At 39.5% G+C, this 15,364-nt stretch overlaps 2 protein-coding genes across 2 annotated transcripts in view; one reads left to right on the forward strand and one right to left on the reverse strand.

Annotated features, from left to right (window-relative positions):
- The window catches only part of LOC134568624 (zinc finger protein 850-like), a gene marked incomplete at its 5' end in the record, with an annotated part of 47,013 nt that extends 34,310 nt beyond the window's left edge, over window positions 1–12,703 (reverse strand). Inside the window, 2 exons of the mRNA XM_063427272.1 lie at window positions 8,571–8,659; window positions 11,300–12,703. Coding sequence (XP_063283342.1) covers window positions 8,571–8,659; window positions 11,300–12,703 — 1,493 coding nt within the window. The remainder of the gene's footprint in view (window positions 1–8,570; window positions 8,660–11,299) is intronic.
- Window positions 1–15,364, forward strand: part of LOC134569295 (uncharacterized) — a 732,490-nt gene that overhangs the window by 144,147 nt on the left and 572,979 nt on the right. The window lies entirely within an intron of this gene.

A 15,364-nucleotide genomic window follows, 5' to 3' on the forward strand; every position in this document is an offset into this window, starting at 1 on the left:
AACACAATCCAAGGCAGAAGGGGGGCTGGGTGACAGATAACTATCTCCCGCTTTGGGAGATACTAACTTGACACAGGGACACACATGAATACACATTACATAAAAGGGGGGTGAGCTTTGGGGCTCGGCGCCCCAGGACGGGAAGGGGGTAGAGAGTTACTTATACTGATTAGGCATGTGCATGGGGAAAATTTTCGGTTCGGTTCGGCATTCTAAAATTTGGGATTTTCGCAATTCGGAACTTCGGCAACTTTGGAACTTCGGCACTTAAGCATTTCAGGACTTCTATTGCAGCCGCTTAGTAGATAACTCCCTAATTCCCACGGTATTAGGGAGTTATCTACCAAAAGGCTGAAAGACCTAAATTGGTTTTTCAGCCAAATGTACTAATACTAAGTAAAAATTACTTAGTATTAGTACATTTTGCCCCTAAAGTAAAGTAAAATGATGGGGGGGACCTATTGTCCTCCCCCCCGGCCCCCACCCCTGAACGGCGGGTGTGGGCCCTAAATGGGAAAAGGGGGGGACCTAATGTCTTCCCCTCTGGCCCCCACTCCTGAGCGGCGGGTGAGGGCCCTAAATTGGAATAAGGGGGGACCTAATGTCCTCCCCCTGGCCCACACCCCTGAGTGGTGGGTGGGGGCCCTAAATACTAATAAAGAGGAGGACCCAAGAAATTGATTAAACATTTAAAAAGCAAAATATTCCTGAGGCTACATTACAGCTGACTGAAGAAGCTCACAAACGAGTGAAACTTAAAGTTTTAGACTAAAAAAAAAAAACAGACTTTTCTAAAATTAAAATATCTGTAAAGGAGTCATTATCAGACTGGAGCAATTTAAATAGAGTGCAAGAGAAATGGGATTATTTAAAAGTTGTACTGCTGAAGGCAACAGAAAATTGCGTTAGGCTTGTCAGTAAAAGCAAAAAATTCAAGAAACCACTGTGGTACTCAGCAGATGTGGCCAAAATAGTAAAACAAGAAAAGTTAGCATTTAGTAAGTATATAAAAAAAATAAAAAACCTGAGTGAGGAAGATGGAATGATCTATAAGATTAGGCAGAAAGAGGCTAAGCAAGTTATAAGAGCTTCCAAATCACATACAGAAGAGAAAATAGTACAGCCAGTAAAAAAGGGGACAAAACATTTTTTTTGATAAATAAATGAGAAAAGGAAAGTAAAACAAGGATTAGTTAGATTAAAAACAAAAGAAGGAAGGTATGTAGAAGAGGATAAAGGTCTAGCTGACTGCCTCAATGAATATTTGTATTCAGTATTTACAGATGAAAATAAAGGGAAGGGGCCTCAGTTAGGAAAAAGGACAAATTAGTAATTTGGTACATGTGAGTTTACAGAGGAAGAGGTTCTATTTCAACTGTCAAAAGTAAAGACAAATAAGTCAATGGGACCTGATGGAATACACCCAAAGTTATTAAAATAGCTTAGTGGTGTACTAGCAAAACCTTTAACAGATATATTTAACAAATCATTGTTAGCAGGAGTAGTCCCAGAAGATTGGAAGTTAGTGAATGTTGTGCCCATTCACAAGAAAGGTAGTAGGGAGAACGCGGGCAACTATAGGCCAGTAAGACTTACTTCAGTAGTGGGGAAAGTAATGGAAACCATGTTAAAGGATAGGATTGTTGAACATCTAAAAACACATGGATTTCAAGACCAGAGACTACATGGGTTTACTTCAGGGAGATCATGCCAAACTAAGGTATGTCTTTTTGCTGATGATACTAAGATATGTAACAGGGTTGATGTTCCAGGAGGGATAAGCCAAATGGCAAATGATTTAGGTAAACTAGAAAAATGGTCAGAGTTGTGGCAACTGACATTTAATGTGGATAAATGCAAGATAATGCATCTTAGGCGTAAAAACCCAAGGGAAGAGTACAGAATATTTGATAGAGTCCTAACCTCAACTTCTAAGGAAAGGGATTTAGGGGTGAATATTTCTGATGACTTAAAGGTAGGCAGACAATGTAATCGAGCAGCAGGAAATGCTAGCAGAATGCTTGGTTGTATTGGGAGAGGTATTAGCAGTAGAAAGAGGGAAGTGCTCATGCCATTGTACAGAACACTGGTGAGACCACACTTGTTGTATTGTATGCAGTACTGGAGACCATATCTCCAGAAGGATATTGATACTTTAGAAAGAGTTCAGAGAAGGGCTACTAAACTGGTTCATGAATACAATACTCATAAAGTCACCTTTTACACATAACACACAGACATTTCACATATCCCCAGATAGCTGGGATCTGAGCGCACAAAACTACCGAATAGCGCTCAGATCCTATTCACACAGTTCAATTGCCATGGAGCCGAAGTCTTTAACTACACAAATGGGCATAGCTATCTGGGTTAACACATTGACATAAAGTCTGGTCCATAGTCCAAAGGCAGCAGCGGGCAGCCAGGCTTCTCCAATGCAATGTGGCGAGATTGCTCTCGTCACAATCCTCTTCTACATACATTCCTTCTTTTGTTTTTAATCCACTATGTGGAGAAACACAGGCTATAGAAATTATGCGAATAGCAGCGTTTTTTTAGGCAGGAGACCACCCAAACACAATCTAGAAAAGATCAATCCTGTAAAAAAAAGCCTGATAAAACCAAACCCCTGGATCCACAAGAACAGGTTTGCACAATTAGAGACACCAACCCCATTAAAGAGAAGGCGTCTAATGGAAAAAAGAACAGGAGTAGAGGAATACGAGGAGGGCGAAACCCCGTATTAAAAACAACTATCCAAAACGAAAAAAATGTAGGGATTTTTAATCTTTCTAAACACATACTGACACAAAATGAAATTAATCTTTTGGGGAAGGGTTTAAAGTTTGCTCCCAAAAAAAATCCCAATCATTTCGAACTCTTCATGGACATCCAAAGGTTTTTTAGAAAATTAACCATTAAACGTTTTTTAGAGAAAAAAGGTGACATGAACGATGATCTAAATTTTTCACATAGTATACCCCTCGCAACCGAAGAGACAGAACCAGAGATAATAAATTCTAAATTAAAACCAAAGTCAAAGTTTTTTCCAACTTGGGATAAGGGCGAATATATTCCAGTCTTTTGTGATATGGTACTAAATGATTTGGAAGAAATAAAGAAAAAAAGAGGGAGAGTTAACTGGTCATATAACGAAAGGAAAGCAATAGAAGATCTTAAAAAGAAATTTGATATTGTTATTAAACAAGCGGACAAGGGAGGCGGAATCGTGATTATAGATTGAGATATGTATTTAAAAGAATCTTACAGGATTTTGAATGACACTAAAACGTATAAAATTCTTAAGGAGAACCCAGGTCATATTTTTAAATCTGAACTTCATAGCATTTTATTGGAGGCCTTGGAACAAAAGATTATTACGAAATCGGAGTTTGAATATCTTTATGTTGATTTTCCTAAATTGGCCGTTTTCTATCAATTGCCGAAAATCCATAAAGATCGTAATAACCCACCAGGAAGGCCCATAATTAGCTATATAGGTTCCCTTACTAGCAACATCTCAGAATATGTAGATCTTTTTTTACAAAAATATGTCATATCAGCCACCTCTTATGTAAAGGACTCTACCCAAATAATTAGAGAACTTGAGGGTAAGGAGTGGAAGGATGACTATCTATGGGCTACCATAGACGTCGCCTCACTCTACACGGTAATAGACCACACAAAAGGGCTTACAGCCATAAAAGAAACTCTAGATAGAGATCCCAGCATGTCCAAAAAAACAGATGGAATTTATTTTAAAGTGTATCCATTTCATTTTGTATAAGAACTCTTTTTGGTTCGAGGGAACACATTACCTTCAAATCTGCGGCACCGCCATGGGCACCAGGTTTGCCCCTAGCTACGCTAATATCTTCGTAGCTAATTGGGAACAACAATGTATTTGGACTAATAATCCATTTGGGGCAAACCTGGTGCTATGGAAACGATATATAGACGATGTTCTAATTATCTGGAAGGGTGATAAGTCTATCTTTGATATATTTATGAACTATGTGAACTCTAATGACTATGGTTTAACTTTTACACAAGAAACAGGAGAGAGCCAAATTAATTTTTTGGACCTAACTCTATTTAATGAAAAAAACTTGATATGTAGTAAAACCTTCTTCAAGCCTACAGACTGTAACAGCCATATAGAATTCTCTAGTTGTCATAATCCTGTATGACGGCTAAAAAATATCCCTAAAAGTCAACAGATGAGGCTATTTAAAAACTGTACAAATAAGGTGGACTTTAACAGTCAGGTCAAAGTTTTGAATAAAAGATTCATAAATAGAAACTATCCAGAAAAGTTACTCATCAAAAGTCTACAAGAAGTCGAGGGTACTAAAAGGGAAGAAATCCTTCAGAAAAAACAGATGAAGGCAAATCTAGATACAAGTGCATATAACGTAGCCTTTATAACAAAATATAGTAATAAGGCAAATAAAGTCGAGAAAGCGTTTAGGAAGCACTGGCCGATTTTACTGCATGACACATATTTGCAAAAAATATTGCCAAAGAAACCGAGGATTGTGTATAAAAAAACTGATAGCCTTAAGACGATCCTAGCTCCACGTGTCCTTCCAAAAATGGACCTAAAAATTGAAAGTTCAAACAAAGATTTTCTAGCAAAGAAACCTAATGTTTTTTTTTTTAAATGCGTAACTGCAGTACTTGTAAATATCAAAAAAGAACCACTACTAGTTTTAAAAGTTTTGCTACAGGAGAACGCTTTGAAATTAATGTGTATGCGGAATGCAGTATATAGGCCGCACCATACGCAAACTACACGAGAGATTAAGAGAACATTTTTATGGTATAAATAAGAAAAGTGACAAACATAACGTAAAAAAAAAGTAAAACGGTCTCCCATTGGCCCCTGTCATCCCATATTCCCCATACTCTCACATTTTGGGGGCGTGGATATGACAGGAGCCAATCAAGAAAAAGGTGAGGGTATTTATAATTACCTCTCCCTTAACTCCCTGCCCCATCGTGGTTTCTGTTTCAGTTCCCTTTAGCGCTTGTTGTGTTCAGTTGTGTTTCTTCGTACTTGACCTTGGCTTTGTTTCTGACTAGTGATGTCACAAACACGAAATTTTCAGTTCGCGAATGGCGAACGCGAACTTCCGCAAATGTTCGCGAACCGGCGAACCGCCATAGACTTCAATGGGCAGGCGAATTTTAAAACCCACAGGGACTCTTTCTGGCCACAATAGTGATGGAAAAGTTGTTTCAAGGGGACTAACACCTGGACTGTGGCATGCCGGAGGGGGATCCATGGCAAAACTCCCATGGAAAATTACACAGTTGATGCCTGTTGAAGTCTGGTCTTAATCCATAAAGGGCATAAATCACCTAACATTCCTAAATCACAATGGATATGGATTGACACCTGACATATGACATATTGACACCTTGACATATGGATTGACACCTGTCCTCAGAGACCCTGATACACACTGACACAGAGCAGAATAGGGCCTGTTCCCCCTACATAGGGTCACTTGGCAGATATGGATTGACACCTATCCTAAGGATCCCTGGTACACACTGACACAGAGCAGAATAGGGACTGTTCCCCCTACATAGGGTCACTTGGCAGATATGGGGCAGCACGAAAAAAATAATTTAAATAAGGTTTTTCGGTAATAATTTTATTAAGAACAGGGTCTTCTAATAAAATGTGCCAATGTTTTTTGATTGTTTTTTTATGTCTCTGTTTTTGTTATTATAGTCAAAGATGATGGGCAAAAATGAGGTAGTATTTTGAGTTTCTTTATTTTTATATTTTAAGAGGCTGTTTCTGTCATTGGATTTTACTTTAGTGATAATAGTGTTAAGTTTATCTTCTGGATAGTGTTTCTCTAAAAATGTGTTTTTTAAAATGTTACTCTGTTCATTAAAATCATCATTGAGTGTGCAATTTCTTTTAAGTCTTATAAATTGACTTTTAGGGGCACTTTCAAGCCAAGGTGCGTGGTGACAACTTCTTTGGTCAATAACTGTGTTAGTGCACACCTTTTTAAAAAAGGTTTTAGTGTTTAATTGCCCGTCTTTAATAAAAATATTTAGGTCTAAAAAATGAATTTCTTCCTTACTAAACTCTGAAGTTAAAACTATACCTCTGTCATTTTGATTTAGGTGTTTTAAAAACAGTTGTAGTTCCACCCCAAATTCTATTTCTCTTTGTTACAGTATCCACTGTGAGCCTGACACAGAAGCTGGCAGGCAGGCAACTGCAATTACATCACACAGAAAAAAAAAAAAAAAAAAGCAGACTGATGTTCTAGCCCTAAAAAGGGCTTTTTTGGGGTGCTGTCTCCTTACAGCAGAGATCAGATGAGTCCTTCAGGACTGTAGTGGACACTGTATACACTAACCTAGCTATCCATTTCCCTATCAAATAAACAGCAGCTACACTTTCCCTCCTCTCACTGAGCATGCAGCTTGAGAATGAATCTAAAATGGATGCTGTCCAGTAGGTGGGAGGGTCTGCTAGGGAGGGTGTGCTGCTGATTGGCTGGAATGTGTCTGCTGACTGTGAGGTACAGGGTCAAAGTTTACTCAATGATAAAGAATAGGGGGCGGACCGAACATCCTGCTAGTTGGGGTAATTACCGTTACAGATGATAACTTCCCCCTTCATTGTCATTTTAGCTATTTCCTCAACTAGTAGATTATCTAACTCTTCTATTTGCCCTAGGGGCCTATAAATCACACCTACACGAGTTACTGTGTGATTACCAAATTCTAACGTAACCCAAACGGACTCTATGTTCGCCTCATTAACTTTTATTAGGCTAGATTTGATGCTATCCTTCACATACAGGACCACCCCTCCCTCTCTCTTGCATTCTCTGTCTTTTCTATATAAAGAGTACCCTGGTATTGCTATGTCCCAGTCATTTTTCTCATTATACCATGTCTCAGTAACAGTGACTAAATCTACACTATCAGTTGCCATTATTGCCACAAGTTCATGGATCTTATTCCCTAAACTGCGAGCATTTGTAGACATAACTCTAAGCGTATCATTTTTTAACACACTTTTTACAGTTACTTTCTGTTTTTGGGGGGCAATTGGATTGATGTTTTATCACCCTTTTGTCCCCCCTTCCTAGTTTAAATACTTCTTAGCAAAACCTCTGAACTGCTCACTGAGAACATTTGTTCCCTTTTGAGAAAGATGCAAACCATCTTTTTTGTACAGTTAATTTCTATTCCAAATAGAGCTACCATGAGAAACAAAGCCAAATCCTTGCTCCCTTCACCATTCACCAAGCCACAAGTTAAAGTGACAAGTTAAAGCCTGTCGTTCTGAGTGTTATATACAGGCAGAACTTCAGAGAATGACAGTGTGGAAGCAACCTGCCGTATATCATTGACAAGAACACAAAACCCTTCCTTTACTTCAGGAACCTGTCTTATGTAAAGACACAGACTGTGCAGTATGCTTTTTTTCCACATCTCTAAGTCTACCAGATCCTACAGTAATCCATCTGCCATTCCTAGGACTTCCTTGCAGCAGTGGCTTTGCAGCAGTTCCAGCCTGAGATTGTTTATTTACCAGATAATTTACAAATCTCCGAAAAATAATTTACAAATCTTCAAAAATGCAATCTCCTGGGGGCCTGACTGCTGAACCGAGCAGACGTGTCTACAGAGAGATCTGGCACAAAACAGCTTAAAATCAGCCATAACCGCCAAAAACTTGAAATTTGGGGCTCTACACAACTGTGGTCCGTCGCTGAATCGAGTGGGAACTCATGAAACCCGCTTTGTGATTTTATATCAAGTTATCCCACATCGTATACATGCGGCCTAGAGCAGACGGGGGCCTAGGAGCCGGGAGAGATGGCCGATCTTCCAACCTGGGAACCTCTAAGAGCAACGACCCTGCTGGCACCCCACATCCCGCCCCTGGACCGGTGGGGGTTATCCCGGTCCCTGCTGGGTAAGCTTGCATACCTCCTATACTGGTGTCCTACCGTAACAAAACAGGCAGGCCGAACACAAGATGGCCGCCAAGCCACAACATCCACAGTCTCAGGAGGAATCGGAGCCTCAGACATGGTAAGCCTGCTTCGAGTTGTGGTTTGACCGTGTATGCCGGGAGTTCTGGCAGCGCCTGGAACACAGAGCCGCCCTTCGTAACTCACCAGCTGCACTTGAGGTTGGGAGCAAGGTGCCATCCCATCGATCCGACGCCGGGTCGCAACTCAACATGGCGGCATGCCCACCCCGCCATAGGCCCCATCTCCACTCACCAAAGCGTGCTGCAGCAGCTCGACCACACATAACCTCCGCCAAGCCAACTCATTCCCGCCTCCCCAGGAGACTCCACGGAGGAAGGCGAATCATCGCCCACAAGCTGCTCTCTAGGTTGGGGCGCTCCAGGCAACAACGAACACAAGCACAACGAAAGACCAGAGGCCCGGACCAGAATGGGGAACTTCACTACTTGTCCGCTGGCGGGAGGCAGGTACAAGCAGGCACTGGTGGCTGGGGGCGACCCCATACACTGAAAGAAGGAATCCGGTTTCCCAGTAATAGCAACCTACTCAGGTCCAGCCATCGCAAAGTCTGCACACCAGGTTTCGGCAACCACCGCTTTGCGATCAGACTTATCCACGCGGGAGTCCCAACAAGCCTGCCACAGAAGTTACAGCACAGGGACTTTACTCAACCCACACAGGGAATCGGCTAAGGAAGAGTGTGGTCCAGGACTTTGTCTCCGGTACCATGCCTTTTCAATCCTCCCATACTGGTACCTAAAGAACACTTGTTATGCTTTTACAGCAGCCTGAATGTTTATATGCCAGTCCAGTTGTTCCAGCATGCCAGCTGGTGCCCCTGCCGGTATACTATAATGAACCGTATGTCCCATTGTTAGACTGTTTTGTTTTGCCTCTTAGTTAACAAGCCAGGATGACCCAAATATGGAAGTTGTTTAATTGTTTAATTTCTAGCTTAAGAGGGTCACATTAATATACCACCAATGTAATATCTGCCGTAACCTCACAAATGACACCCAGCGGTCACTGAGCTACAAAATTAATACTTATAGTTTAGCATGTTACGAGACTTATTCCTTGACAGCGTTATGGTCAATATATATACTCAATATATCTAAAATGTGTTAACTGTCATCCCACTAGCTGACATAACGTGACTGCTTGTTTATTACTCCTAAAAAAATATGCGCTTAATTGATGCCTACTCGTTTGATATTTTCATGTAAAAAAAATACAAATGTGCCAACTAATCTGTCACGATCTGTAATGTTATGTTCAAGCTTGCTGATGCTCTTGTGACTCTTCACGCTTAATGTCAATCTATGCACAAGAAAAATAAAGAATTTAAAAAAATGCAATCTCCTGCTGCAATATAGAGAACTGTCTACAGATTAGACAACAACCAAACCTCCAAAAAATGGAACGATAAACAAATGCACAACAACTATTACACTGAACTAAGTCTGCCATTTTAATGAGATGAGGAGTTTAAATCAAACAAATCTTACCTTATTACCTTTTTTTCTTTAAACTTCTGTGTACCTCAGACTACCTCCAATTTATCTCCAGAATATCTCCAAATACACTTTGAAACAGCTGCCAAGCTCTATTAGCCAAGCTAATATCTACAACACTTATATACACTCCTAAAGGTACCACCCACTAGGAATGTTTAACACCTGGGTAGGCCTATGCTAATGTGCAAACAATAGCTAATTAATTAGCAATCAATAGCAAGTATTTAACTAATCAAATTGTAACCTTTTCCTACAGATGAATTGTACCTGTAACAGTAAAAAAGAAAACTCTTAGCAAAATCTTTGACAGTTAAAGCTTCTGTAAAACTCTCCAGAATATCTCCAAATACACTTTGTAGCAGCACTTAGAAGCAGCTGCCAAGTATTCCACCTTATGTGTTGAGCTACTTCTCGTTTAGGCACTATAGAGTATCACTCATTATCTCTGGAAAGAGGTTTTTTTCTGTTTTTGTTAACGTTGCAGGGAACAGTTTGACTTTTTCTACAGTTATCTTCTTGTAATCAAGCAGCAACATATTTTTAGATATTCAGCCAGTAATAATTTAGACTTAAATATTGCATATGCTTTCTCCACCATTAAATGTAGGAAATTAGCTAATCCTGAGATGTTTGTTTGTCACATCAGAGTTCCAATAATTGAATCCGTTTGTCTTGCAGCCTTAAGATTTACATTTATTCAAACGTACACGACATCCGAAAAAAACAAAGTCTTTGCACATATCTTTACCAACACAGGCAATATGTATGCACTTCAAGTTAATATTCATTTTTGATGTTACGCATTGGTGGTGAATATCTATCTGCAAAAATATTTTATATGTCTAAGAAATCAGTTAATTAGGAGGAGTACACATAAGGATAATGTTATTTATTCTTTCAAAAATGTGTAAAAAGGGTTGTAGCTTAATAACCATTCTATCCAATCTATGATTAAAGCCATACATTATAAAAATGGTTAACTTGTTTTCTTTGTTTTTTACTGTATGTAGTAGGGCTGATGTGTACTATGGTCGTTGCTGCCACCCAAGAGTAATGGGAGTTTGAGCGCAGGACTTGTGTATTTGTAAAAAATGGTTATACTTGAGGGTAAAATATAAATTACACATATAATTTACACATATATATGTTAAAATTAATACATTCAGAAAGAGGCCCTTCTTAATACACATGGGAGTCTGGCCGGGTCAAAGGTTATAATAACAGCGGGCCTTCATCAATCTATGTGAACAAAAGATCTCTGGCCTCCTATCCCAGTTCATATTTTTATTGGTATGAATAATTTGTAAATACATTTCATGTGTGTGCTGTAGTTTTTTAATAAAAGCTGGAGCTCAGAAATAGTGATCCTACAAGTTGCCATCAAGAATCATGTGTCTTGTCTGTTTGCTGAGGTCTTGGTTGGAATCATGCAAATTTAGGTCAGGCGAAACAACCTTATTCATTGAAGTGTATTACCAGTGGAACATGCTATTTAATATACCCTGTAACAGCCAGAACATACAACCACAATGTATTCTGAGTTGTATACGGGGTTGCCGGTGAGATTGCAACCAAGTGAAGCAGAGTTAGCAATGCAGGTTAGGCACATACCGACGATAGCATGGGGGTGCCACAATACCAATGCATTATATGTAGATTGACTGCTACTATCAAAGTTACTATTTATTGTATGAGCATGATAAAAATAAAATCACAATGCAAGATATTTTATTCTTATTTTAATCCATAGATGCATTATAAAATCACCTCACCTGTGTGAGTTCTTTGATGACTGACAAGCTCTGATTTACTGGCAAAACATTTCCCACATTTACTACATAAGGAAGGCTTCTCTCCTGTGTGAGTTCTCTGATGACTGACGAGCTTTGCATTTGTGCGAAAAAAAAATGTACATTCAGAACATGAGAACGGTTTCTCTCCTGTGTGAGTTCTCTGATGACGGACAAGCTCTGCATTTGTACTAAAACATTTTTTACATTCAGAACACGAAAACGGTTTCTCTCCTGTGTGAGTTCTCTGATGACGGACAAGCTCTGCATTTCTACTAAAACATTTTCCACATTCAGAACATGAGAACGGTTTCTCTCCTGCGTGTGTTCTCTGATGACGGACAAGCTCTGCATTTCTACTAAAACATTTTCCACATTCAGAACATGAGAACGGTTTCTCTCCTGTGTGTGTTCTCTGATGACAGACAAGATGTGATTGTCGCCCAAAACATTTTCCACATTCAGAACATGAGAACGGTTTCTCTCCTGTGTGTGTTCTCTGATGACTGACAAGATGTGATTGTCGCCCAAAACATTTTCCACATTCAGAACATGAGAACGGTTTCTCTCCTGTGTGTGTTCTCTGATGACGGACAAGCTGTGATTGTCGCCCAAAACATTTTCCACATTCAGAACATGAGAACGGTTTCTCTCCTGTGTGAGTTCTCTGATGACGGACAAGATGTGATTGTCGCCCAAAACATTTTCCACATTCAGAACATGAGAACGATTTCTCTCCTGTTTGAGTTCTCTGATGACAGACGAGCTCTGCCTTTGTGACAAAACATTTTCCACATTCAGAACATGTGAACGGTTTCTCTCCTGTGTGAGTTCTCTGATGAATGACAAGTCGTGATTGTCGCCCAAAACATTTTCCACATTCAGAACATGTGAACGGTTTCTCTCCTGTGTGTGTTCTCTGATGACTGACAAGATGTGAATATTGCCCAAAACAATTTCCACATTCAGAACATGAGAACGGTTTCTCTCCTGTGTGTGTTCTCTGATGACGGACAAGATGTGATTGTCGCCCAAAACATTTTCCACATTCAGAACATGTGAACGGTTTCTCTCCTGTGTGAGTTCTCTGATGAATAACAAGATCTGCTTTATTGACAAAACATTTTCCACATTCAGAACACGAGAATGGTTTCTCTCCTGTGTGTGTTCTCTGATGACGGACAAGTTGAGATTGCCACCCAAAACATTTTCCACATTCAGAACATGAGAACGGTTTCTCTCCTGTGTGAGTTCTCTGATGTCTAAGAAGATTTGAATGTTGCCCAAAACCTTTTCCACATTCAGAACATGAGGACAGTTTCTCTCCTGTGTGAGTGCTCTGATGACAGACGAGCTCTGCATTTGTGACAAAAGATTTCTCACATTCAGAAGACGATAAAGGTTTGGGGTTTATGTTTACCATCTCCTTTGAGAACATACAGGAATCTGACAAAATACTTGATTTTTCAAAATTAGACTTGGTTCTGTTATTAATAGATTTCTTCATAGCCTTGCTTCATGTATTTCTGTTCTTGTCATCTCTCTTGACAAATACACCTGAAAGAAATATACTGGGAGTTAAAGGAAATTGCTATACTTAGAAAAACATACAATATTTGCATAATATTTAAGAAATATGACCATCAGGTGTCAGTGATTGCGAAGAAATCAAGTATGTGTTCATTAACCCATTCACTAGAAAAATTGTGTATACTCCTTTTTTCTTTAATTTGCTTTGCAAAATGAGATTTAGTCCATAAAGCCACACGTATCTGCATTTATGCTAGAGGAACAAATTACAGATACTGTGTATATCACATACATTCTAAATACATGCAGCACACTGTTACCCACCTACCTCTGCCACTGGAAGGTTGTGCCAAGTATGTACTACTATTTTTATATCAATCCAAGCCTCTACCACTTATACTAGAAGGTTGTGCTATTGAAACTGTAGTAGATACCCGGTTTGACCGGTCGGTGGAAATGTACTGGGAGTTAAAGGAAATCTGTCTATAAATTATTTATTGTTTACCATACTTAGAAAAACTGACAATATTTTTATGAAAGATAAGAAATATGACTATGTAGGACAAAATGATGGTACAATATTTCAGTCATGAATCCTGTATGCCCCTGTTTTGTTCTGTTAGTGATAACTGGGCTGGATGAAAAGACCACACCACCTTACAGAGTTTGTTTATTGAGAGGTATGCCGTGATCAGCAGGGGAAATTAACATGCAGGATGCCCACATGAAATTTACCATATTTACTCAAATCTAATGCACACCTCAATTTTTGAAACCTGGAAGCTGAAAGCTGAAAAATGTTTTTGCTGGTGAATGTAATGCACATTTATACAAGAAGATACTACTATCAACAAAATGTTTATTGCCACATACCATAGTAACATTGATGTTATTTAAGTTTTAGTGTTATATGTTAAGACATTTTTTTCTTTAGTCCTGTTTCTGTAACAAAATTTGCCTCTGTGAATTCGCTGGAATGAAATTTGTCTCTGTGAATTCGCCTGTGTGATTTTACCGAAATGAAATTTGCTGGAAAATTTCAAATTCTGACCCGAATTTTGGAAACTTTATTTTCAAATAAAGGTCCACATTAGATTGGAGTAAATATGCTGTATATATATACTGGTTACAAAAGTTATGAATATTAAAGCTAACAACCTTTACTAACATTAAACAGTCATTGATTAAAGCGGCACTGTCATGCCAAACTTACCTTTCCTCAATCTCTTCCTCTTCTCCCCCTCTCTCAGGATCTGTTCTTCTTTTCTTCCGGTCTTCTTTAGTTTTCTTTAAAATCATAAGACAAAGTAGGGACTCTTTGCCTTATGTAGGTTTCCTCCGCTTGACCAGCTTTGACGAGCGGAGGAGCAAAGTGTGCTTCATTTCCGCTGGTCAGAGCAATTTTCCCATAATTCTTGCCTTTCCTCTGTGATCTCGCGATGCCTCCTGTCATTTTAGACGAAACTGGCGAATTGCGTTCTAACCGAATGAGAACAGTATGTTCGTTTGTTTTAGAACGCAATTCGCCACTTTGTTCGGATAGGAACTGTTACGGTTACCTCCAGGCTGGCTGGAAGTTGGACCGTAGAAAAGGATGCTCCTAGCACTCACCAAAGGACCATCAGCATTGTAGACACCATAACTACTGCAGACTCCACGAACCACCGCTGCTGGGCTGGTATCAGATGGTTTGGTTGGATGACAGGATGGCAAAAGGCTTTAATGCATATTGGTATGGCGATTCTAATTTTTCTTTTTATCTTTGCTCTTCTCTTTTGTTGTGTCTTCCCTTGTCTGAGAAAATCCCTCATGAAGACTGTTGACCAAGCGGCACCCACTTTCACACATCTTGAAGTTGATGACCAAGATTTCCAAGATCTCAACTCACCCTGTTTACCGCTGCAAACTATCCCTTTTGTTGATAAAGTGCGAGAGTTCTAGGAAGGGACCAGCTTAGGGACAGCATCTGTCAGTGAATGGTAAAGGCCCCGTGTGGAGAAGTGGTGGGCAAGCCACCATGGGCCACCCATGGGAGTGAAGTGTTCGAGAGCCATACTGACGATGAGTTAGCCCATTAGGGTCAGAATTAGGGACAGACTTGCACTTTGCATTAACACCTAGCTAGCGGCCACGGGGTTTCTGTGCCTTTGGGCTAACATGTCTTCTGGTATTAACAAATAAAGTATATCTCTTAGAATCTAACATTTCATAGGGGGGACTGATGTAGAATTATTAAAAATCTTTATTGAACTTGTATTGAATTATTGTACTAACTCCATTTTAACCTCACACTGTGACAAATCCTCCATTTTGTCCTCATTACCTGACTTCTCCATTTTAAAACTACATTACATGACAGAATTTCCCAGCACATTTAATACAAAGAACAAAGACTGTATTTTCTATAAAGACATGACTAACCAAGAAACTGCTGAATTTCCCCTAACTCGCAACATAGTATAATTTGAAGGCCATGAGAACACTGTACTAATGAAATGTTCTA

Source organism: Pelobates fuscus, chromosome 7 (assembly GCF_036172605.1).
Source record: "Pelobates fuscus isolate aPelFus1 chromosome 7, aPelFus1.pri, whole genome shotgun sequence".
Classification (NCBI taxonomy): Eukaryota; Metazoa; Chordata; class Amphibia; order Anura; family Pelobatidae; genus Pelobates; species Pelobates fuscus.